This window comes from Myotis yumanensis, unplaced genomic scaffold, assembly GCF_028538775.1.
Source record: "Myotis yumanensis isolate MYYU_CA2020_CCGP unplaced genomic scaffold, mMyoYum1.0.hap1 SCAF_12, whole genome shotgun sequence".
NCBI lineage: Eukaryota > Metazoa > Chordata > Mammalia > Chiroptera > Vespertilionidae > Myotis > Myotis yumanensis.
The window spans coordinates 25,958,810-25,985,853 of NW_027223763.1; the positions used below are offsets into that span (position 1 = coordinate 25,958,810).

At 42.0% G+C, this 27,044-nt stretch overlaps 1 protein-coding gene across 1 annotated transcript in view; it reads left to right on the forward strand.

Moving 5' to 3' along the window:
• Window positions 1-27,044, forward strand: part of GABBR2 (gamma-aminobutyric acid type B receptor subunit 2) — a 314,564-nt gene that overhangs the window by 102,748 nt on the left and 184,772 nt on the right. The window contains exon 3 of the mRNA XM_070431092.1: window positions 20,767-20,937. Within this exon, the coding sequence (XP_070287193.1) occupies window positions 20,767-20,937 (171 nt within the window). The remainder of the gene's footprint in view (window positions 1-20,766; window positions 20,938-27,044) is intronic.

Here is a 27,044-nt window from a genome sequence, read left to right on the forward strand (position 1 = left end):
TCTACCTCCCAGGTAGAGGCAGGACCCTGAGATCTAGGATCCACTCCCTGGGACTAGCTGGGTAGCCTGTGTACCCTTGATTTCCCTGGGCCTCCTATTGTAAAGGAGGAGTGTTGGACTAGTTGATGAGCCATATAACCTTGATAATGTCATGCCATTATTCCCAATATCCCCTGTGGCTTAAAGCCATCAGCACCTACCTTAAACCTGTTGTTCTCTCGGGCCCTGCCTATGACTCCCTCCATTAGGATCTCACAATCTGAGGCCTGGTTCTCTTTCTGTTCCTAAGCCACTTACCACTTAGGCATGCAGTTCCATGTAGAATAGTGGGAACAGCCTTGCGGTTAGGCCAAGTTCTCAGCTTCGATGTCTCTTAATCTCCACTAGATGAGGAAACTGAGGCACAGAGAAGTTGAGTGTCGTGCCAAGGGATTGCCAGGACTAAATGGCTCCAGAGTCCCTGCTGGCAATCACAGGTGCACTGCCTCTCACACAATCTCATTTAATCCTCAGGGCAACACTGTGGGGAAGGGAGAGCAGGCATCATCCTAGTTATGCCTGTTTTTCAGAATGAGGAAAACAAAATGCTGGGAGCAGACCTCAGGGCATAGGAGTGGGGTCTCTGGAGATTATGGAGGGAGGCTCCCTCCATGTCTCTAGGGTCCCTCCCTGCCCCTCTCTGCAATGAGCTTCCTCCCTGTCAGCAAATGACAACTCAGGCTGGTGTGAACCTCTCAGTGCAGGCCTGTGTTCTCCTTGTAAATCATTCATCACACACACACACACACACACACACACACACTACTTTTAAACCTATTACTCATCCAGTTACTTGTTATGTATAAAAAATAAATGGTTCTTGAATTCAGAAAATAGATGGACTGGTTGTTGGTAGAAATCAATAACTATGCTAAGTATTTCAAGCATACAGGGCTTAAGAGTTCTGCTCTGAGAGGTTTTATAATGAATGGGTTGTGTTTTTTTAATAGAGCATAGCCTAATTTCATTTTGAATTATACAGAAGGTTTTCACTTTTAGTCTGTTTACTAAGAAGATTAAATAATTTATTATTTCCATGATGAAGAGATAGAGGCTTATAAATCGAGAAGTGCTCAACTTGAGAAAAACAGTCCTAGGTAGATAACTGTTAGATTATGTCCAAATGACAATATAAGCATAAATTTCTCAAATGTACCCTAAGTTCCCACATAGGCTGTTACATAGCACTTCTAACTAAGATGGTGCGTTGGCTTTTCATGTGCCAGGGACTGACTCCCTTCTCATGTTTGGTGTCTTCTGAAACTCTAGGCCCATTGCTAGAGTCACAGGTACATAGACACTTGGCACAGCAGGGCAGCTGTGACCCAGCCCAGCAGCCTAGACTAGCAAAAAGGAATCTTTCCTCAGTTCTCAGCTTAAGCATTTCTTTCCTGGGAAGCCTTTCCAGCCAGATTACTGCCTCCAAGACACATCTGCGTGGCAGCATCATCAAAGGTTCAATTCGCATTCTGTGCCAGGCTTGTCTGATCATTGTGGGCTCCCTCTGTGAAGGTGGGACCACATCTCCCTTGTTGGTGGTGGGAAGCCCAGAGTCTGGGCTGGAATTTAAGAGAACCTCCAGGAATCATTGTTTTTGTTTTGTTTTGGGTTTTTCCCTTCTCAATTTCTCCCTCTGTAAGTAGCATTATGAATTCACGGATCTTTAAAAATATATAAAACGGATGCCATTTCAATCAGTTGCAGACATTATGTTTTAATGCAGAGTGTTTTCGCTGCTCTCCTTATGTTTCTACCTCTGTCCCAAATTTTCTTCTAGTTGTTTATTTTGAAAATTTTCAAACCTGCAGAAAAATTAAAAGAAAACACAATGAACATCATATTTCCTTTACCCAGATTCACCAATTGTTTACATTTTGCCATGTTTGCTTTCCTCTCTCTTTCTGGGCCCCTCCCCACCTCTCCACACTCATTTTTTTGTTGAAGCACTTGACAATAATTTACAGACATAATGACACTTCACCCCTTAATGTGTCAGCATGAATCTCCTAAAAACAATTATATTCTCTTACATCACCAGAATATAATTATCACATCTAAAAAAATTAACAGTAAAACAGTAACATTACCTAATATGTGGTCCATATTCAAATTTCGCCACTTGTCCCAAAATGTCCTTTTTGCCACTTATTTGTGGGTGGTGGGTGGGTGAGAAGGGATCAAGGATCCAACCAGAGAGCTTGCATTGTATTTGTTGTCATGTGCTCAGTTCTTTAACTAGAAGGTTCCTTTGTTTTTTTGCTTTCAGGATATTGATCTTTTTTAAAAGCCCAAGCCAGTTGTATAAAACGTCCCACAAATCCCAAATCTGGACTTGATCGTTTTTTCATGATTAGATTCAGATTAAACAGTTTGGGCAAGAATGCTACGCTTTTTAAATACCATGTTCTTCCCAGTGCATCACACCAGGGGCCTACATTTGAACTATTACTGATGATGCTAAATTTGATCACTGGCTAAGGTGGTTTCTGCTGGTTTATTGTGAAGGTACCTTTTCCTCTCAGTAATTATTAACTAATCTTTGGGTAAGACTTTGAGACCATGTGAATATCCTATTTCCCCACAATCTTTTACCCAATGGTTTTAGCATCAATTTATGGTCCTCGCCTGAGTCACTATTAATTACTTTGGAGTTGCAAATGATCCTTTCCAATTCCAGTGTTCCTTCTACATTTAAGCTGGCATTTTTCTCTGCAAAAGAGCATTCCCTTTTTTAGTGCTTTTTTTCTCTCCTCCTGCCTTCTTCTCACCCTTCCTCTCCTCTCTGCCATTATTTAGTTTAGGCATTTACCTGCCCTAGACTTAAATGGGCCATTTCTCCAAGGATTCTGATTCTTTCTGGTGAGGAATCATAGCTAGAAACCAAGATCTGGGTGCTAGGTATATTCATTGCTACTGGGGCTCACTGCTTCTAGATATTTTCAGTGATCTGAGCTAGAAAATATATTTAATGTTTTAAACAAAATGTTTAAACTTTAATCTGACCACAAGGAGATAATGAGACAAATATAGGACATTCTACAAGTCACCCAGCCTGGATTCTTCAAAGAAGTTAATGTTGTGGAAAATAGTAAGAACAACAGAAAGGCAGGGGACTGTTCTTAGATGAAAAGAGACTAAAAAATGACAACCAGATGCAAAGCATGAATATCTATTGAATCCTGAATTTTAAAAATGTAAACAGCATTGTTGGGAAATTGAAGAAATCTGAATGTGTACTATACATCACATGATACTGAATTTCTGCTCATTTTCATGATGTGATAACGACAAATGTAATGATATAGGGGAATGTCATTTTTAGGAGCTGCATCCTGAACTATTTAGGGGTAAAGTGTCAAAATGTTGATAAGTTTATTTCAAATGCTTCAAAACCAAAAATTATGTGTGTGCATGTGTGTATGTGTATCTTGGTGTGTATATATGTGAGTGTATATATTTATTTAGAGAGAGAGAAGAAAGTAGATGTGGAAAATGGTGAATGGTGAAAGGAATATGGTGTTCATTGTACTGTTCTTTCAACTTTTTTGTAGATATTTCACAATTAAAGAGCTGTGTGTATGTTGTGTGTGTGTGTGTGTGTGTGTGTGTGTTATGTTGGGAGGGGGGACAGTAAAGATGTGTCCAAATGTCCTTTTTAGATTTTTCTCTGTGTGACTACCAAATATAGCAACTTGATATACTCTTTTTTAAAAATTTATTTTATTGTTGAGAGCGTTACAGATGTCCCACCATTTCCTCCCATTTGAATGCCTTCATTTTTGTTCGTTTTAAGTTTTTAGGAATTGATATTTTTCTTCGTATTGATTAATTTTATTTTAAACTTGAGGCTCAGTGCACGAAATTTGTGCACTCAGGGGTCCCTCAGCCCAGCCTGTGCCCTCTCCCTGCAGGCCTAAGCTAGCAGTTGGACATCCTTAGCACTGCCACAGAGGCTGGAGAGGCTCTGGCCACCGTTGCTCCGTGAGCCTGGCTTCTGGCTGAGCACTGCTCCCCCTGTGAGAGTGCACTGACCACCAGGGGGCAGCTCCTGCGTTGAGCGTCTGTCCCCTGGTGGTCAGTGCATGTCATAACAACCAGTCGGTCCACCGTTTAGTCAGTTTGCATATCAGCCTTTTATTATGTAGGATGTATACAACTTTTATATGATTCTATAGTCAAAACTATACAACAAGTAGAGAATTCTTGGCTCTGATTCAGCTTGTTCTGTTCCATACCACCCCTATAGATAACCATTTTTATTAGTTTTTAAAATTTTTTCTTCCAGTGTTTCTTTTTGCAGATTGTGTGTGTGTGTGTTTATTCTTTTACTTCTTTCTTACACAAAAGGGAGCATACTATATATGCTGTTCTGTACCTTGTTTTTTCACTTACTTGACCCAGAACTCACTATTTTATCGTTCTATAAATGACATTCCTTATTCTTTTTTACGGCCGCTTTGCACTTCTTTGTGTGGACGTACTATAGTGTGTGTAGACAGTCTCCTGCTGATGGACATTTGGATTGTTTCCAATCTGTTGGAATCACCTTGGCTATGTGTCATATCTGATTTGTGCCAGTGTAATTGGGGATGAATTCCTAGAAGTGGGGTTTCTAAGTCAAGAGAAAACGCATCTATAATTTTTCTAGAAAATAAGTCTTCATTGAATGAATGAGAAAACAAATGAATGAATTTGATTGATTAAGAAGAGCAGAAAGTAAAAGAAACCATCAACAAAACAACAAGAAAACCCATTTCATGGGAAAACATATTTGCCAACGTCATATCTGATAAGGGCCTAATCTCCAAAATTTATAGGGAACTCATATAACTTAACAAAAAGAAGATAAACAATCCAATCAAAAAATGGGCAAAGGAGCTAAATAGACACCTCTCAAAAGAGGACATTCAGAAAGCCAAGAGACATATGAAAACATGCTCAAAGTCACTAATCATCTGAGAGATGCAAATCAAAACAACAATGAGGTACCATCTCACACCTGTCAGAATGGCCATCATCAACAAATCAACAAACGACAAGTGCTAGAGAGGATGTGGAGAAAAGGGAACCCTCCTGCACTGCTGGTGGGAATGCAGACTGGTGCAGCCACTATGGAAGACAGTATGGAGTTTCCTCAAAAAATTGGAAATGGAACTCCCATTTGACCCTGTGATCCCACTTCTAGGAATATATCCCAAGGAACCAGAAACACCAATTAGAAAGGATATATGCACCCCTATGTTCATAGCAGCACAATTCACCATAGCTAAGATCTGGAAACAGCCTAAGTGCCCATCAGTAGATGAATGGATTAGAAAACTGTGGTACATCTACACGATGGAATACTATGCTGCTGTAAAAAAGAAGGAACTCATACCGTTTGCAACAGCATGGATGGAACTGGAGAGCATTATGCTAAGTGAAATAAGCCAGTCAATGAAGGAAAAACACCACATGATCTCACTCATTCATGGATAATAAAGACCATTATAAACTTTTGAACAATAATAGATACAGAGGCAGAGCTGCCTCAAACAGATTGTCAAACTGCAGTGGGAAGGCCGGGGAGGGTTGGGGGACAGGAGGGAGGGGAGTAAGAGATCAACCGAAGGACTTGTATGCATCTATATAAGCATAACTAATGGACATAAGACACTGGGGGGTAAGGGAGGGCAGGGGTTTGTCAAGGGTGGGGAGGATAAAAAGGGCACTTATGTAATACCCTTTGTAATACCTTTAGCAAAAAAAAAAAAAAAAAAAAGAAGAGCAGAAAGTAAAAGGCAAATATCCAAATGGAGACATAAACAATTAGGCCAGTGATGGCGAACCTATGACACGCGTGTCAGAGGTGACATGCGAACTCATTTTTTTGGTTGATTTTTCATTGTTAAATGGCATTTAAATATATAAAATAAATATCAAAAATATAAGTCTTTGTTTTACTATGGTTGCAAAGATCAAAAAATTTCTATATGTGACACGGCACCAGAGTTAAGTTAGGGTTTTTCTTTCTTTTTTTTTTTTAAATTATTTTTTTTAATTAAATCTTTATTGTTCAGATTACATTTGTTCCTCCTCTTCCCCCGCCCCCCCCCCCCCCCCATAACTCCCCTCCTCCCAGTAAGTTAGGGTTTTTCAAAATGCTGACATGCCGAGCTCAAAAGGTTCGCCATCACTGAATTAGGCTAAATGTCTTTGTGAAAGAGGCTGGTTTAAAACCCTTCTGGCAATGTTGTCTCTAGTCCACCAATTCTCATTTTCTCACGTAAAGAAAGAAGTCTTTCTCCTTGGTTTGTAAACTAAGCATCAAATTATAAAATCACAAAGTCTCAGAACTGGAAATAAAGAGCTACAAGGAGGGGACCCACGGAAAGAGGGGGGGGACTAACAGAGAGATGAAGAAGAAACCCCAAATTTAATTCACTCCCCTCCGATTCAATAACAGTAAGTGAAATATCTGCTTTGTAATAAAGCATAATTGTTTTTTGTTTCTACCAAGAGTCAAATGTAGAACTGTATTACCGAAAGCCCTGAGGTATTACAGAAAGAGTGCAGTGGTTCAGACCCCTGAATGCTTTCTGTCACAATGACATCTTTTTCAACAGAACTCTCTGAGTGTAAATGATTTTGTTCCACATTTTTGGTGTTATTCTAGGGCATTCAAATGTAGTCATGATGATGAATTGGATCAGGTGGAGGGTTTGACTGGCGGTGTGCATCCTGGCCGCTGATGTGGGTGTACACGTTTGCTGGGGGTAGCCTGGGATTATGTAGTCATGGCACTGGGAGCATTCAATTTTGATTCCGAGCAGGCAGCATGGAGCAGCAAATGAGTTTAGTTCAGCCCAGCTGTGGACTTGGGCTGTGAGCCTGGGCAAGTCCCTTGTCCTCAAAGTGTAAAACAAGCCCAAGATGGCAGACAAATGAATGATGTTGGTGCTATTATTTCCCCTTCCTGTGCTAATTGCAGACATAACTAATTGATCACCACATGCTGTCCACTGACTTAACCCCCTTATCTTGGCAGCCACTGTCAGGCCCCGCTGACAATATCACATAGGCTCAAGTGTATTTACCATTTCTGACTTGGATGGTTACACAGGGTTACCAGGTAGTATACAGGATGCCCAGCTAAATTTGAATTTCAGATAAATAAAAGCAATTTTTTAGTACAAGCATGTCCCAGATATTGCTTAATATGATAACCCCCTTACTTAGGCTATTTCTACTTCTACAATTATTTTTTTCTATGTCATTAATTTCTTTTATTTGAGAGACCCACACTCTTTTTGGTACTTATGATAGTGCCCATTCTCCAGTGCCAAAATGAGAGTCTAGCTCATTCTAGATTGTTTAAATTCATATTAGACTTAATTTAATGGAAAGTGATGGAGATTTCAGTAGATTTTTATTTCTGAGGACCTATATTTTTGTAAGACTTCTTACTGAACCTGCAGTTCTTGTTCTCAGACCTCATCATTTGCGTGTCACTTTCTTAATTTTGCCAAATCTATATACCACCAGTATTATTAACTTATTTAGTATTTTCATTTAAATTGACTTATCCTTTTTTTTAAATACCATGAATGGAAACGTAGTATCATTTAATAAGAAGATAGTATAAAGGTAAATAAAGAGAAAACATTCCTATTAAGATATAAAATACTAATCTGGGTTCACCTAAAAATCATTGGATATGCCACCAACAGTGCCCATAAGACACAATCCTGAGTAATGCAAACTCCCTGCCGATTTGGGAATCCCTTCATGGCCCTATTAGACGATTCTTGAGCTTCTCCTTCAATACCTCCAGTTATGGGGAACTCAGTACTTTGCAAGGTTTTGACTCATTTTTGAACATCTTATTATTAAATATTTCTACTTTATATTGATCCATATCAGCCTCCCAGAAACAGTCAGACATTGATTCCAGTTTTCCCTCTAGGACCCCACACATTACGTTTGCTCCATTTGCATTCATCATGCATTCATTTGTTCAACAAGTATTTGAGTGCTTATTATTTTGCAATCTTATTGAGGGAAGTAAGGATGCAATTGTAATACAGTATGGTAAGGTCTTGGTGGCGGTGGCCTAGCCTGGAGGTGGGGAGTGTTTAGGAAGGCTTCTTCATAGGGAAACGAGAGAGAGCCGTGTATGTTTTGGGAAATACAAGGCTGGAGTGAGAGGCTGAGAAAGGAGCCTGGAGTGGTAGAAAAGGTGGGGTCAAGCAGACCAATTGAGCCTCCTAACCCTCACCGTCCATTAGCACAAGGTCTTACTTCCTATAATATAGTTTCATGTACAAGTTCTCTCTCTTTTTTTAAAGGGCCCTGGAGAGTTAGTCAGGACTAACAAGTAAGGAAACTGAGGCCTAACAGACTGCTGGTAGACTTGCACAGAGAAACTGGGTCTTTGTGCTCCATTGCCACACATCCATTTTCATTTCCTTTAACTCCTGCTCCAGCCCCAGCCCCACTGGTCCAGGACGACCTCCTCTGCCTCACTGACGAAAACCTCACATTCTTGGAAAGCACCTTTGAATCTTTTATCTTGATTCAATTTCATTTTCCCAGGACTGACCATGAAGCAAATCTCAGAGATCTAGAGTCCAACGTCCTGTTGCTCCCTTCCTTATGGAAGGCATTGGCTCACAAGGGTACATTGAACCTAAGATGACTCCTTCTTTTGGAGCTCTGATGTCCCTGAGATTTAGCCTTCCCACAGAAAGGGGAAGAAATAGTGCTAGGAGAACTGAGGGACAGCAGGGAAGGCTCCCTGGAGGAGGTGGCTGTGAACAAGCTTGGACAGATGAGTAGGAGGTGGCCCTGGAGAGATGGGAAGATCCCGCAGATGAATATGCTGAGTCCTCTTCCACTGCAAGCATCGAGCTGGGCCCCAGCATACCTTTCCCTCCATAGATGCTATTTCAGCCTATCAACTAATTAAAGGTTCTAAATTGACATGAGGAGACATGATTTTTGCAGTGTGGTAATTAAAAGGCAGTTGGCTTCACAGCTGTGATCACATGAGAGCGCTTCTTACCCCTAAAGACATCAGCTGAAAGCCAAGTGCAAAGGATCTGAGGAAACCAAAGAGGTTTCTAATGTAATTTGTTAATTTCCTGCATTTGTCACCTGCACAGCTGTGAGGGGAAAATGGAACATTCTACCAGAAGTTGAGGAGAAAATTAAAGACATACATTCTAATTGTACACAATTAGAAAAGCAATATAATCATTTTTTAAAATTAACAAACCATTTAAAAATCACTAGATTAAAATTTAGAAGGCCTAATTTAGAATTATGTCTCTGCCTGGGGGCAGCCATGTCTCTATGAGCAAACCCTTTCATTCATTAAGGCTTCTCATCTGTAAAATGGGTATATTCTCCCACTCTGCCTTCCTTATGTTGTGGTATTATTGAGGGAAAGAGCCATTAAGTTAAAATGCCTTTCATAATTGCAAGAAAACCCATCTAACCGCATAACTTCTAAATCTAGAAGTTGGGTGCCTTTGCTCTTTCCGACCTCACAATCACCCTGAGACAGGGGTGTGACACCCTGGTTTACAGAGAAGGAGACAGATCCCAAAAGATGAAGTAATGTTCTCAAAGTTGCCTAGTGAGTAGTGGGGCTGGCATTTGAACCCAACCTGTCCAAACTGAACCCCCAAATTCTTATGGGCCAAACTGCTCTCTCAGCACTGACTTGGTCTTGCTGTTTCACTATTTGACTGCTATTTTTTTACTTTAAAAAAGAAAAATAAAGAATTTGAGAAGTAATATTTGTTTTCCAACCTTCTTTAAATGAAATAATGATAGAAATTTTGAAGAGGGGAGTGATGAAGTAAACAAAAATCACAGAATGACACATAACAAAAAAATTGTATCTTAGAGACCAAAAAATTAAATTATTTTACAATTTACTATTTACAAATAAATAAAAGCCATTTCTTCAACTAAGTGATGGGCAGTTGGATATTGGCTTTGTTATTACTCCTTCAACGGAACATCCATATTTTATATACTTATTTATGTACTTTATATTTTATAATAGAAATTTGAAAAGAAAAATGTGAAGAATTTTCTCTTAAAAAAATCAAATATACCTATGAGTTTGGTTTCATATAACTGAATTGGACTATTTTGGGGAATCAAAAGCATAATAAGCCATAAATGTGGAGTGATTGTTTTTCTTTTAAGCAAATTTTATTTTTTATTCTTCCTCCTTTTAAATGGCCCAGTTGCTTCCTCAGCTTTTATCCAACTGGCTCCCTAAGAAGCAGCATTGCATGTTTGAGAGAGAACTGTATTCCAAGACCAAAAGTCCCAGGTTCAAGTCCTAGCCTTGCCACTTGCTAACATGTGAGTTTGAGCAAGTCACTTACCCTCTCTGAGCTTCTTTCCTCATCTATTAAATGAGGGTAATAAGGTCTACTCTACCTATAACATGGGCTTTTGTGAAGGTCAAAGTTAGACTAAAGAAGTGAATGTGTTTTGGAAATTGTTTTTCACAGAGAAGCATGGGAGTCTGTGGAATGAGCGAAGGCTTGTGAAGTCAGGGTCTCTGCTCTGCCAGTTGCTTGCTGTGTGACCAAATGCAGGTGCCTTAACCTCTTTGAGCCTCAGTCTCCACATCTGAAAAATGCAGATCACAGTAGTATCTGTCTCATAGGGTTGTTTTGCACATTAAATGAGAAAGTGAATGCCAAGCCCTTCGTGCAGTGCTTCCCCACGCTCATTCTGCAGTAACGTCAGGGAGTCAAATATCTGAGCTCATATCCCAACCAAGTCCCTTGCTAGTTGTACCTGCCTGAGCTTGTTTCTTCGTCGGGATAGCAATGCTTTCTATGTCTCCCTCACAAGTGGCTATAAGTTCCCAATAAGAATACAGACATGGGAGTGGGTGGTAAAAGCTGAACTGCCGTGCGCCTCTGAGTGAGTAAACACTAAAACTCAGCAACTGGAAGGAGAGATGAGTGTTCCCCAAGTGGTTCCAGCCCAACTCTCTCTCTGACTAAAGAGGTTTCAAGCCTTAGAGCAAATCTACGCACGATGCTCGAGCAGGCCCTTTGTGGGAGTGGGGCCTCAAGAACTCACCCGAATGCCAAGCATTCATTTCCCCTCACTTACTTGGGAGGTGCTTTGCAGCCGCTCCACGTCACATTAATCTCACAGGCATCTATGTTGAGGCACTTTGTGTCCAAACAGTGTTTCTCCAGGGCTTGGGCGCAGCGGTGACCTGGCACCGACCTGAAGTGGACCCGAGTTCCCAATGCGCACAGCCTGGTGCCTTTGTACACATCCTGGCACTGGCCACAAACAGGGTTTTGTCAGAAGCTTCCTGAGAAAGTTGTGTTCCATTCATCTTGGCTGAAAGGAACCTTAGATGACAAATACCTCCCTTATTTAATTACAGAAACAGTCAGCAAACCCATGGAAAAAGATTAAACTGAGCAGAGAAAAGAGCAAGCCTCAATCATTTCTCCCCTCTCCCATCTGGCTGGAGTTTCTCACCTAGGATTTAGCAAATAGGGCTGCTCTTGGCTATACTTGCCACTGAAAAATGGTTTCTTCCTGCAGAAAACTCAAACTCCGAGGCCCCAAACCAGCTAAAGAATGAATTGCATTTAGGCAACAATTCATCAGTGGCTGGGAAGTTAATCAAGATTCTGAAGTTGGGAGGTATATTTACATTTTTTTATCCAGGTTTATATTTGCAAAGAGGAGTGAGACACAGTGGCAATTATCTGAATAAAATAAGATTAAATTAAACACACACCCACACAAAACTAACTCCTTAATCATTTTCCTCAATTGTTGGAGAGAGAAGCATAAAATGTTGTGGTTGCAAGGAACCTTTGAAATCTTTGGTCCAATCCATCATTTTCAGAAATGAGAAAAATAGACACCTACAGAGGGAAAATGATTTGCCCTGTTCTCACAGTCAGAGATGCAGCTAAGCCTGGTTTCCCAGTTCCCTAAAGTGGCCTTGTAGTTGCCTCAGCTCTCCACTTCCCTCTGCCCGTGGGCACTTCATGTTCAACATGCAGACCCTAAATTATCACAAAGTGTTTTATGGCAGGCCAGAGCTTCCCACCCAGAGAGAGATGCTGATGGCTCTCTTCCCATCCCACTTACTGATTAAGCGTGTCCCCCAGAATCTCCAGGACCAACTGTTCTCACCATGGAAACTTGCCATGTTGGAGAGAATCTGGAAGCCTCGGAATAAGCCATCTCTCCCCTATGTCACCAGGTCTCTGAAGGAGGAGCAAGACCTGGATCATTTTCCTATATCATCTGGGACTGATAACCAAGAGCTGGTTGAAGAAAGAGAACTAGGTATGAAGTCAAAAGACCAGTTCCATATTTCCCATCCTGACCTTGCATAGCTATGTCACCTTTCTGGGCCACAGTTTCTTCAGCTGTAGAATGGATGGTAATGCCTACCTCAAAGAACCTAAGATTCACTGACATTCCAGAAGTTTGGAAGCTTCACTAATTATAAAGTGGATGGAGCTGGATTGAGAAAATCCTACCAAACTTTGCCTCCTGGAATTCTGAACCTTGCCTCATAAAATAGCAATCATCCTAGAAATAATGAGCAGACTTTTTCTTCTCCGCCCCCCACAATCTGAGATAGAGAACCCTGGGCTTTTATCAATCAGGAAAATGGACAGCCATGCCTCTACTCACAGTTGCTGATCTTGGAGGCAACCAAGATGCTTTTTCTCTTCATTCTCATCTGTCTGTCTAAATTTACACAGAGCTATAAATTCCTAAGGGGAAAATTGGATAGGAAGAGGACAGGAGGGGCACTAGGAGTGCATTGTATCCAGGGAAGCAGAAACTTCCTAAGTAAAGTTTTATGCGCAAGAAAGAAAAACCCTGCAGCAATGTATGAGTTGATGTGCTGTGTTGATCCAGAGTACCAGGGAATCAGGCTCTGAGCGGGGAAAGGTCACCTTAGTAATGTAGAACAGCATAAGAGAGCCTGCTGGACACCAAAATCTGTGCTCAAATACTTAGTCTCCAGTCTTCTGAGAAACATACTCACTTGCAGTATAAGTAGACAGAAAACAGAGCCAAGGACAATCTGCATAGTGTGTCTTTTGATAAGTCACGACTAAAAAGACCGGCTTGCTTTTGAGGATGAATACATTGAAAACACCTAACATTCAGGCTTTGAAAAAGTGTTACAAAAATGATCAAAGGCAAACAATACCCGGAAGAAGGATAAGGAAGAGTCTACCTCTGAAAATGATCTATTGTAGGATAAAGAAGAAAAGTTTAGAAAGATGTTTGGTAACCCCAATCATATGCAGAAAAAAACATGGTCTCCATGAAATAGCCTGAGATAAGGGGATGGGGTGAAAAGGGATATGATCATAAAAAATTACTGGGAAACTGAAAATGTCAATAATACAATAAAAATATGTTAGAGACAGTGAAGCTTAAAACTGAGGCTCTTGAAAAGCAAGTCAGCAAACCTGCAGAACAAAGAACCTAAATGGCTAACATGTTTATATATTGCAGTCAAATGGTTGCAAAGTCAAGTGCTAATGAAGTGCCACCTTATTCTTGAAAGATTAGAAAGTCAGATAAGCCCAGCCAGCATGGCTCAGTGGTTGAGTGCTGACCTATGAACCAGGAGGTCATGATTCAATTCCTGGTCAGGGCACATGCCCAGGTTGCAGGCTTGATCTCCAGTGTGGGGCATGCAGGAGACAACTGATCAATGATTCTCTTATCATTGATGTTTCTATCTCTCTCTCCCTCTCCCTTTCTCTCTGAAATCAATAAAAATATTTTTTAAATGTTAGATAATACCAAATATTGGATAGAATGTGATGAGATGAAAACCTTGTGCCCTGCTACTGCGACTGTGAATGGTATAGTCATTTCACCAGAAATTAGTGAAACTCAATATGCTCATACCCTGTAACAAAAGAAAATAAAACAAGATGCTCTTCCAGAATGCAGAGGACAAGGGCCAAGAAATGAAGTCATGGAAGAAAATATGACAGATATGGATTTGGAAAATGAAAAGACAACACACAGATAATCAGGTGTTTTGGAGGACAGAAAAGAATATATAAGAATATAATACAAATATATATAGTAAGTATGGTATTATATATTACATATCATACTATATATAGTATATATTTCATATTATATATAATAAATAGTATATATTTATATGTTTGTGTATATTTTATGAATTAAAAGACTTGGGTGTATAGATTGAAGGACTCCCTATAGATTGTGTCCTAGGTAAAATCAAGACTGCCATAGCCAGCCCTAGCTGGTTTGACTCAGTGGATAGAGCCTCGGCCTGTGGACTGAAGAGTCCCAGGTTCGATTCCAGTCAAGGGCATGTGCTTGGGTTGCGGGCTCAATCCCCAGTGGCGGGGGGAGGGAGGGCGGGGTGCAGGAGGCAGCCGATGTTTCTATCTCTCTCTCCCTCTCCCTTACTCTCTGAAATCAATAAAAATATTTTAAAAAAGAGTTCCACAGCCAGATCTATCTTGGCAAAATATTTTAATTCTAAGAATAAAGAAAAATAATTTTTTTCAGCATCCAGGCAGAGAAAACTAGATGCCTACAAATGAACAATAATCAAACTAGCCCCGATTTCTCCTTTGCATCACTTTATAGTTTTAAGGGGAGAAAGTGATAGCCCAAGAATTGTATACCCAGCTAAATTCTACCATGTGTCAAAGCAATAGAGGCTCATTCTGGGCAAGTTTTCAATCCCACACTATTCTTCAGAATATTAAGTGGTACTCCAGAAGGTTGAAACAAGAAGCAAGGTTAATATATCCAGAATGGAGAAGAATAGATATATGGTCTGAGTATCAAAATAGACAAAGGAAACAAAAAGGAAGCCTTGAAAAGAGTAAGACTGCTAACAAGATGATAAGTGCAAAACCAAGTATTCATTACATTAATAAGCATATATATTTAAAATTCATTCATGTACTCTTTTCAAGAAATACACTTAAGACAATCTTAATAGAATACCAATAGAAGGAGGATCAATGCTATGGCAGGCAAATGCAAAAATAAAGTAATGGTTTCAATATTAATACCAAGCAAGATATAATATAAAACAAAACAATAAAATGACAAAAGGGTTTATTTTACCTTGAAAAATATTTTAATCCTCAGTTTACTCAATGATTATCTATTAAGTACCTGATATTTGTACTAAGCAAGTGTATACATTGCTGAAAAATAACAGTGTAATTGTAATGAACATTCATGCTCAAAACAACATAAAATCAAAAGATGTAAAGCAAAAACTGTTGAAATACAGGGGCAAAAGTAGGTTTACAGTTGTGAGTATGTGAAACAGAGTTTATTCTTGTATTATTATTTGTTACTCATCGTATTATTTTTCCATACAAACAACTGTAAGCCTGCTTTTGCCCCACCCAGAACATGAAGAAATTGTGAGAGACAATGGAGAAAAATTTAACAAATCTTTCAGTCTTTGATAGGTCAAGTAAATAAAAATATAAAGCATGTGATAATATAATTGGTTACTTTGGTTTTATCGCTTATACATAAGTAACCTGATAATTTTTATAGTTTACAACTAGAGACTCCATCTGTTTTTCCAGCCACCATAGAACTTCTACAAAAATTGATTGTATAATAGGCCACAAAAGAAATCTCAATAAAGTCCAAAAGCAAACACTCTACATGCCAAATTCTCAAAACAATGCAATAAAACTAGAAATAGCAACACTATAAAATACATTTAAAAGTACTCTCAAATAAATCCTTGGTTTAGGGATTAACTCAAAGCCGCAATCACAGTGTGTTTAGAAATAAACTCAATTGTGTGAAATAAGGCAGGAGAGTCCAGAAAGGTTGGGTCTGTCAAGTTAGGGCCCTTATGCAACAGGCCTTGTGTTTCAAGATGCTGAGTGACTGTGCTGGGGGAGGAAGGCCGGGCAAGCACATGCAAGGCAGGGGGGCAGCCATCAGGAGGAGAAAGCACTACTGTTAGAGTCCTTTAGACCTGGATTTGAGTGCTGCTTCTCTCTCTTTCATTGGCCACTGTGGGTATCTCGATATCTCCCCATTTCAGGGTCTCAGCCTACTTATTCAAAAGTAAGGGCGTCGACCTGTCAGAATGGCCATCATCAATAAATAAAAAATGACAAGTTATAGTGAGGATGTGGTGAAAAGGGAACCCTTGTGCACTGTTGGTGGAAATGCAGATTGGTGCAGCCACTAGCAAAAATGTTTGGAGTTTCCTTAAAAAATTAAAAATGGATCTGCCTTGGGCCTTGACCTGGTGGCTCAGTTGGTTGGAGCATTGTCCCATACACCAGAAAGGTTGTGGGTTCAATCCTCAGTCAGGTGTGTATGGGAAGCAACCGCTCCATGTTTCTCTCTCACATTGATGTTTCTCTCCCTTCCCCCGCCCCCATTCCCTTCCTTCTTCTCTCTCTAAAGAAAGCAGTTTAAAAAACCACATACCCTTGGGTGGGGATTTAAAAAATTAAAAATATATAAAGAATAAAAATGGATTTGCCTTATGACCCAGATTCCACTTCTGAGTATATAGCTGAAAAAAACCAGAACACTAACTCGAAAGAATATATGTATCCCTATGTTCATAGCAGCATTATTTACAATAGCCAAGATATGGAAGCAACCCAAGTGCCCTTCAATAAATGAGTGGATAAAAAATCTGTGCTATATACAATGAAATATTACTTGGCCATAAAAGAGAATGAAGTCTGGCCGGAATGGCTCAGTGGTTGAATGTCGAACTATGAACCAGGAGGTCATGGTTCGATTCCTGGTCAGGGCACATGCCTGAGTTATGGGCTCGATCCCTATGTGGGGCATGCAGGAGATAGCTGATCAATGATTCTCTCTCATCATTGGTGTTCCTATCTCTCTATCCCTCTCCCTTCTTCTCTGAAATCAATAAAATTTTATTTTAAGAAGAATGAAATCTTACCATTTGGGATAGCATGGATGTACCTATGCTCAATGAAATAAGTCAGAGAAAGATAAATACCATATAATTTCACTTATATGTGAAATCTAAATAACAAAATAAATGAACAAACATAATTGAAACAGACTTATAGACACAGAGAGCGAACTGGTGAATGCCAGAAAGGAGCGGGGGACATTGGGTAAAAGAAGTGAAGGGATTAAGAAGTACAAATTAGTAGTTACAAAATAGTCACAGGGAAGTTAAGTAAAGATTAGGGAATATAGTCAATAATATTGTGATTACTATGTGTAATGCCAGTTGGGGTACTGGAAATATCGAGGGGAACACTTTGTAAAGTATATGATTGTCTAATCACTAAGCTGTATACCTGAAACCAATACAAAATAAAACCGAAAGAAAAAAAGCTACAGGTGTTAATCTATATCAGGGGTTCTCAACCCTCCTTGGGCATCACAATTACCTGAGAAGTTTTAAAATAATACTGATATCAGCCTTTGTGCCCAGAGATTCTGATTCAGTTGGTTTGGAGTGGAACGAAGTCATTACTATTTTTTAAAATCTTCCAATGTGATTCCAGTGTGCAGCCAGGGTAGAGCATCCCAGAGCTAGATGGTTTTGCAGGTTTCTACCATCCAACAGTGCTAGTAGGCACCTGCAGTCTTCGCCCAGGGAAGGAAGTTTTAGGAGGTGAAAGCCAGAGGAACAGTGATGCTAAGCCATCTAATCCAAGTGTGCATTGTCTCAAATGGTGCAGAAAATGTCAGTGCCAGTTCATATTTTGCACCCAACGTGATTTAGACCCGGGGCATATATTGTACTCCAAGCCCATTGTAAACACAATGGACCATTTATTCACTGAACAGTAACCACTGTAATTACCTACAGGGCAAACATATGAGGTTGTTCAAGCGACAATTAATTGTGGACCTGGAACTAATGGGACAATAATGGCAAAGTATCAACCGGAGTGTGATTCAGAAATCGCATCAGAAAACCAACATTTTCCAAAATGTATTAGGAAAGCATTTTTGGGGATGTGATGGCACATACACCATCGCAGGCCCTGAAATAGTTGCTCCCTGATTTTTCTAATAGCTCCTTCTTGTGCTGGTAACTGTAGGAGCCTCGAATTGTTTTAATATTGAGAAAAATCATGAACAGTGGGTTTTAGGGGACTGCAGAGCTTCTTTTTATTGAGCTCACTATGGGACCTAAATATCACCTGCATGCTGGAGTGCTAAGATCCTCTTTGTGAATCTGATGGAAGTGGTGGATCCTCTTTTCAGAAAAATTTGTGTCTGTCCGCACATATACACCCACACCAGCTTTTTCATACAGTTTTTGGGGAGCTCATAGACATCTTGAAGCCTCTCTCTGTTCTCTCTAGGTCAAGGTCCAGCCTCTGTTTGCATACCTCCAGACACGGGGATCTCACTACTTTAAACAGCAGGCCTTTCATTGCTGAACAACTCTGAATGCTAGTGTTCTTCAATCTGTCCAGCTGGGATTTTCCTCTCTGTAGGCTCTTCCCATTGGTCCTTGTTGTAATTTTTAAACAGCCACTCTATCCTTTACCTTTACCAGTCTTGGGATGGTGTCCCTGTCTCTGAGGATCTTAAAGATTGGTTCTTCTAGGGGCTCTTTAGTTCCAGGTGACAGCAGATGAGCTGTTTGGTGTGTGTTCAGCTTCACATACCAACAGTGTAGGCTGCTGGGGGGACACAGGAGATCCAGGGATCCTGGGTAGTGGCTGTCTGCCCTCTGAGACAGATCAGGAAAAGGGACAAATCTCCACTGCCCCCACTCTGCCAGAGTCTTGGGGGGGAGGGGGCGGGGAGAAGGAATGCTTCCTCAGGTTACAAGAGCATCTTCAGCTGGTGCCTGAGGGTGCCAGGATGTTATTTCCTGGGGTGCTGAAATTGGACTCTGAGAAGTATTAGATCTGGAGCTGCTCCTGGGAAGTTTGGGAAGAAAGCTGGTGGTAGCAAAGAGTGAGCTTGCTTCAACCATGCCCTTTTTGGATCAAAGTTTTAAATGAAACAAATGAAGGAAAGAAAGGAAGGGACTGAGGGAGGGAGGGAGGGAGGGAGGGAGGGAGGAAAGAAGGGGAACAGAAGGAAGAAGGAAGGGAAAGATGACAGATTATAAGAAACCATGAAGCAATTTTTATAATCTTAGAGTGGGAAATACAACACCAAACCTGAAGACATAAAATTTAAAAGTAGATAAATTCAACCACATTTAAAAAAAAAATTCCATATGGTAGAAGGCACTATAAGAAACATCAAAAGAAAAGGTATACAACTGGGAGAGAAATTAGTAACTTATATCACAAAGGGCTAATTTCCTTAATATAAAAGATTATTTCTACCAACTGATCCGTAAAATGAGCCCAGTTGGAAAACAGGCAAAGGATGCAAATTCCTCTCAAACATAGAAAGAGATACTCACCCTCACTAATAATAAGGTAAATGCAAATTAGAACTATAAGATACCATTCTCCCACCATCACACAGCAAAGATCAAAAAGGTTGATAGGCACCTTCTGTGGATTAGGCCGAGGGAAGGGAGAGCAGAGATCAGAGGAAGTGTTCTGGAAGAGGTGACATTTAAGCTAGGCCTTGTAGGACATCATTAAAATCCAATTTAGCAGCTTACTGGCACTTAAAAAGAAGAAATAATAAAAGGGAAGAGGAGCAGATTTGACTACTTAGTAAAAATTAAAATACACACGCAAAATGGGAAAGCAAGCAAACTGGGATACAGCAACTATAACAGTCTGAGTTGAACGTTATACATATAAAAGTCTTCATTAAACTCAATAAGAAAAGTATTAGAATACCACTCAGAAAATAAAAGACATGAAAAAGCAAATTCCTGAAATAGAACATACTACTGGTTAATGACCACATGGAAAAAGATTAATTATGCATAACCAATGATTGCAATATGATTCCAGTTTTTCAGGGATAAATCATTATAAAATTAAAATAATGTTTTAGTTCCTCTGTTGAAAAGAATGTAGTAAAATTGGATCTCTAATCATACCTGGCTAGTGGGTATGTAAATTGATACAATCCTTTTTGGAAGGAAGGATCGAGTCTTTAAAATTGCATATCCTTTATCTGGGAAATTTTATATCACAGACTTTTATCCTATAGAAATAGACTGAAATTTAGAAAAAAAAAATGCTGTGCACAAGGATGCCTGAAGAATAATATGACAATGACAAATTGGAAACAATCTAAATGCCCCCCAATTAGAGATGATTCAATAAATGATGTTTATTTACATATACTAGAATATACAGCTGTAAAAATGTTTACAAAGAGTTTTTAATAGGATGGCTGAGTACTTGTGTGATAATGCTAAGTGTGTGGAGTGAGGGGGGTGGAGAGAAACAGTTCAATTACATATGTGGAATGACCTCAGGATTTTTTTTTAGAATTAATGTGCATGGAAAAAAGACCAGAAGTCGATAGACTACAATATTAATGGTGGTTCTTTGGTGAGGGGTAAAATGTTGGCTTATTTTTCTTCCTTCTTTCTCCTTATTTTGCATTTTTTAAATATTCTCTTTCATTATAATACATTACTTTTATAATAAAAAGGTTTAAAAATATCTTGCCCTGTGTGTTTGGGCCAAAACCAGAACTAAAGGTCTCTTCTGCTCCAAAAGATCCTGGGCTCAGAGCAGTGAGGCCCACCAGTAAAAGTGTTCCCTCTTTTGTGTTTTTCAGCTTTCCTTTGCCGCGACCACACCTGTCCTGGCTGACAAGAAAAAATACCCTTACTTCTTCCGGACTGTCCCGTCAGACAATGCGGTGAACCCAGCCATCCTGAAGCTGCTAAAGCACTTCCAGTGGAAGCGAGTGGGCACACTAACCCAAGACGTGCAGAGATTCTCCGAGGTAGGCTTTGCTGAGGGGTCAAGCTCTCACCTCCCTGTTGGCCGCTGTCATCTCCAGGCAAGGGCATTATGGCTGAATCAGGGATGGGCAGTATCACAGGGCTTTTAAGCAGACATTTATTAGCAGGACCAAAGTTGTTTTACCTTTGACAAAAGAGAGCTGGTGGCTGAGGAATTTGTGCATTGGACAGGTGAAAACCTCCGCCCTAGATCGCTCAGGAGTGAACCCTTCCCTTTCATTGTGCCTTTGGCTAAATCCGGTAGCTTATTCCCTCACTGCCTCTATAGGTTTGTTGTCCTTGTTGCTGATGCTGTAGTGACCATCTAAAAGTCATGACAGGGTAGAGGGGTTAATGGGAGGTGAAGGGGCGGGGGCGGGGGGAGGGAATGGAGGACATCTGTAGTACTTGAAACACAAAAACAAACCAAAAAAAAAAAAAAAAAGCCAAAATATAAAGTAAAAAAATTAGAAGGTTGCTAATTGCCCTAAATCCCACATTCTCTCCCACTCTCAGTTCAGTGTTCATCTGCCCAGTTTTTTTTCATTATATTTATTTAAACTCAGTGATGTCATACTGTAGATTTTGCTTTTTTCATTTTACAACAGATCTTAGAAGTCTTGATTGATCTCATTCTTATTAATGGTCCATGGTGTTCTGTCAGATGGATAGATGATAATTTATTGAACCAGGCCCCTATGGATGTGTATAGCTTTTTAACATCACAGCCAACACCTTCCCACCTGGCAGATTTCTAGAAGTGGAATTACTCAGTCATTTAAAATAGTGAGATAAATTGACTTCCAGAAAGGCTGTTCCAATTTCTAGTCCCACCAATGGGTTTGAAAATTCCCATTTCCCCACATCCTTACTAAGAGTGGATATTATCAAATGTTTTAAAAGGTTTCCCACTCAAATGAGGGCAAAATTGTCTCTTGTCTTTCTTCCCATTCTCCTTATAGTTCCTACTTTCCTGTCTCCTTGATACTTGGAGCCTCCCAACAAAGCAAGACGTTCCAGGTGTGCTCAGATGCCCAAGAAAAAAACACTGAGCCCTGTGGGGAAGAAAGGCTGAGACAGATGTCCAGGCCAACCTCAGTGGGAGGAGTTGGAAAAGGACCCACCCATTCTGGCAGGAGGGTGGGGGCAGAGAGGGCTGGGAATTACTAGACCTGATTTCCACTCCAGCCTTGCACTTACCTTTCTGCGGCTCTGCCCATCTCTCCCAGGGGAGGGACAGGCCACTCGATGCATTGACCTTGGAGAAGTCACCTCTCTTCTCTCAGCTGCGATTTCCTCCCCTATCCCTTCAGGATTCTTACCAAAATCTGATGAGTCATGGATTTGAAAGAACTTTGTCAACTGTAAAGTTCATGCACAGAGAGGGATGTTTTGGGAGGTGCTTGAAAAGCCTAAGTGTTTGGCCCCACCATCTGTGGTTATCCAAACAAGGCATGCTTTTCCCAGGCAAGACTGGCCCTCCTCTTCCCACCTCTCTGCTTCTCAATCCCTAGGGTGAGGCACAAAGAAAACTTGACCTCTCTCGGGAGCGACTCATTGCCAAACACTGAAGAGGCTTTTGCTGAAAGACTGCCCTTTAGTTAGGCAGCCACAAATGTTCTGAAATGAGTATGAGACTGGATGAGGGGGAGGATGGGGAAGGCCAGTCTGTGGCCCCATTAACATGGGACTCTGCAGCAATTTGGAGGGACCTCCAAATAGAGTCTTTGGCTGTCAGAGCCTGGGGGCCCTCAGAGACACTTTCCTAACCCCCTCATTGTATAAAAGGGGAAACTGAGGCCCAGTGAGGGGATGGGAAAATGTTCAGGGTTTCAAAGCATCTCTGAAGCCAGGAAAGATTGTTCACAAAAAAAAGTCAGGCCTAAATCCTGGTCCAGACTCCCATTCCAGACTCCCATTGCTCCTTCTTTCCATCCATAACTTCCTGAAGTCACAAACGAACTGCATGTGACCTGGAAGAGTAGAAAAACCTGAAAGCCTTGACCTAAAGAGATTACATTTTCAGCCCTGGCTTGGTTGAGTGCTTTATGGATTCCCTAACACTCTCACAGCCAACCACCCTTTAGGGAGGAGTTCTGGTTCCCAGCTGACAGAAGAGGGAATTGAGGCTTGCAGCGGGGGGGGGGGGGGGGGGGGGGGGGGCCTCTTGCCCCAGGGCACATGCTGGTGAAGAGCCCCGCTGAGGCTGGAAGCCCGGACCTCTGGAGTACTGGTCAGTGTTTTCTCCATTATGCTGTCCCCACCCACTGGGGTCAGGTATTGACAGTTTGGTAGCACATCTCCCTCCCTGCACAGCTGTGTGGGGGCCCTCAGCCGAGTTTCAGGGCATCAGAGGGAAACCTCCTTTCTGAGGACAGGATGTTGCTTGGTGGTATTGCTGGCAAGAACCCCTTTCGATTTAAATCTCTCCGCCCAGCTGACTCCTCTCTGTGCCCAAGGGCTTTGGCATCCCTCTCCTGATGTCTGGGCTGCATCGCTGGAGTGCAGGCCCTGGAAACTCGCCAGGGCCTAACAGCTTTTTGTGAGTGCAAAGGAAACTGGATTCCTTTTATGAAACTGGTCGATCTGCAGCATCAAGCACTTCTGTTCCGGACTGGTGCACTGGAAGGAATGTCAAATGAAAGCAATCCTGAAGTTGGAGGGAGCTGGGGAGAAAACCTCAATAACAAGGAGCTCATTACATTGGGACTGAAAGTGGGGAAGAGTTGAGGGCCTCCCACCTTGGGACCAGCTGCTCCTTCGAACCCAGGACAACTGAGATTTAAGGCCAGTGGGTGGTGACCCAAAGGTCAGATGTGCCAAGCAATGGCTGTGAGACACCAGGCAGTTCACTTCACCTGAATGAGATCCCAGTTTCCCTTCTGTAAAATAGGGAGATTTAGTCCCACCTCACAGGCACTGGGAAATGAGAAAACATAAGTGAAAGACTTATGCATACTTGGTGCTAATAAATGGACATTCTCTTTGCCACGATTCATGAGACAAACTCTAGAAATGCATATCCATTCACTTAAAAAATAATGATGTGGCCTGTGATGTGCCAAGCCCTGAGCTGTCGAGGGCCAGAGAGGAATGAACGAGGCCTTGGGGTCAGTAGGTATCAGGCCTTCTTCATGGGGTTCTCAACTCTGGCTGCTCATGGGAATCACCAGGGGAATTTATTTTTAACACAAACAAAAATTTAAATTTTATAACTTGGGTTTTTTCCCTTCCCTCTCCCCTTCCCCACTCTTTTAACAGCTTTATTGGGATAATTTATATCACATACAACTCATTCCATTGTTAGTATACAGTTCAATTATTTTTAGAAAGTTTATAATAGTTGTGCAGCCATCGTCACAGCCCAGTCTTAGAACACTCCTGTCACTCTAAAAGTTCTCTCACGCCCGTTTGTCGTCAGTCCTGCCCCCAGCCCAGGTTTGTTTGCTTGTGCTATAGTTTTGCCTTTTCTGAAATTTTCATATAATTATATAACATGTATTTTTTTGTGCTTGGCTTCTTTTTAGCATAATGTTTTTGAAGACTATCCATGTACATGTATCAGAAGTTTGTTTCTTTATACAGCTAAGTTGTATTCCCCTATATGGATAGGGTACATTGTTTAATCACCAGGGGAGCTTTATAAATCCTGGTGCCCAGGCCAGCCCTCAGAACAGTTACATGAAATAACCCCAGCATTAGAACCCTTTTAGGCTTTCCGGGTGATTTCAGTGTGCCCCCAGTGCTGCGTCCTTCACCACTGGCTCAGGGATGCAGGGTGGAATGATGCCCTCTGGTGATGGGAGCCCTTGCACTCAGAGCAACCCAGTCTGCTCGGCAGTGTGACTGTCTTCAGCAGTCCGGTGGCTGTGGAGGAGGATGGAGAAGGTGGAGAACAGCCTTGCCCCAGCCCTGGGACTCTGCCAGGTGGCAGACAGAGTGGGTGTGGATGGTGAAGATTGAGGGTGCTGCTGAGAGGGTGGTCCAGGGCCCCAAGATGGAGAGGGGTAGGCAGGCAGGTGAACTGTGGGCTTGGAAGAAGTGGAGCCTTGGAAGTCTCTTACAAACTTGATGATGTGGGGGTAAGGGAGCTGGAAGGAGGGGAGGCTGTGGTCAGAGCTGGGAGAGGACATAGGGATTGAGGACCCAGGCCCTGGCTGTGCGTGAATAGCTAAAGCAGAGTGATGGTAGAGATCACCAGGGGCAAAGAAGTCAGAGGCCAGAGTGCAGAGTGACACCCATGTGGGCACTTCAGGCACAGGATGGAAGAAGGGCTTGGGTGGCGATAAAGGCAGTGAGCACCAGTGTCTGGAAGGACCAGCGGAGAATAACAGGGGTATTTAGGCCTCTCCCCCCAGGTCCAGGTCCTATCATTTGTTCTTCTGGCTGCCTGTTTTTGATGCAATTAACCAGCTATGTACCCCGGGACAAATCACTCAGTCTCTCTGGGACTCGGTTCCCCCTTCTGTAAGTTAAGGGAGATGGGTCAGTTGACTCTAAAAATCATTACTAGCTTAAAGAATTTGTGATGAGGACTTAGAGAGATCTGATTATTGACCTTGATCTTGCCACTCCCAAGGGTGTAGCCATGAGAATTATTTACCCCTTTATGCCTCCATTTCTTCATCTTGAAAATGGGGATAATGACAGTGCTAGTTAACTCTTAGGGTTGTCATGAGGATTAAATGTGCTCAGAAACCTAATGTGCTAAGAGAAGTGCCTGGCTCATAATAAACACCATGCAAGGGGTAACTGTTATGTTTTTTATCAGCTAGAATCTGGTTTCTTAGCCCATATCTGGCCCCCATTCAGGAGCCCAGCTGTGTGGCTCAGTTTTGTACCTGCCACTAGCATCACTTCCCACCCTCCCCACCCTCCAAGCCGGCTTGGAGACTCCCAGCCAGTCACTGGTCCTCAGTGATCTGGAGCTTTCTGGGGCTGACCTTTCTGTGCCAGAGGCCTCCCCCAAGTGTCGGGATCCACCGAGGCCCTTGATCTGTCCAACACCAAAAGGGCATCATCTGCAAGAGCTTCCTCTTGAAAGCACCTGCCCTTTCAGCCTTCCACAGCCCTGCCTGGCCCTTTGAAGTCCTCCCTGCTGGCCAGTCACCATCTGACCCACCAAAGGGGCCTCTGGTCCCTTCCTCTAAATTACCGCTTATTATTATGGAACGGTAGCCTGGAGGACACTTCTGCAGTGGAGGGCAGGGAGCCTTGTGCTTGCATCTAATCTAGGAGCCAACCTTATTAGAGTCATCAGCCTTCCCTGCTGCTCTGAGCAGGATTGAGCTCCTCAGCGTGGCTGGAGAGACTCTTCACAGTCCCCTTAGGCCTCCTCCTTTGTCTCACCTTCAGTCCCTTTCTCTTTTGGTCCAGCCACACCTCCATGCTGGCTTCTCTCTCTGTGGGAACATCCTCTGCCACACGTGACTCAACATGCCTCCTCAGGCTGGATCAGGTGTGCTGCCTCCATGCTCCTCCCTGTACCAGTTCCTTGCACAGTGCAGTGCAATATACCATCTGCTTCCTCATCCATCACCCACCACCACAGGACTGGAGAGCCCCTGTGGACAAGAGCCACACTGACCTCTCAGGCCCCTCACCCTGCCTGCTACCTGGCATATGTACGTTCAAGAAGATATCTCTGTCCATTAGGCCCTCTGTTGTGTTAAGTCGGCCTGCACCTGCGATGGTGCGGTGGGGGTGGGAGGGGTGCCGATAAATCCAAGCCCCTGTGCTGCGTCACCAGGGGCCATCAGGACAAAGGGAGGAGCTGGCCAAGTCAGCAAGTCACACTCCCATGGAACCCAGCACAGGCCATGCTGCTGCTGCTTAACTGGGTCTTTCTGGAATATGACATTGTTCTCTAGTGGGGATTTTTCTAGAGATCTCAGTGGAAGATTTACTGGAACCAGCAGTGACCAGGGACCTACCACGTGGCCACTCTGGGTGGCGTTCGGAATGCACACTCTGTAGTTTGTATCTGAGTGGTTTTCCTTGGCTTCATCATCCAGGGAGGTTCATTTGAGTTCTCAGCACCTCAGAATCTTCTCTTTGCAGGTGATCTCATTCTCTAGAGCAGTGGTTCTCAAAGTATGGTCCCTGGACC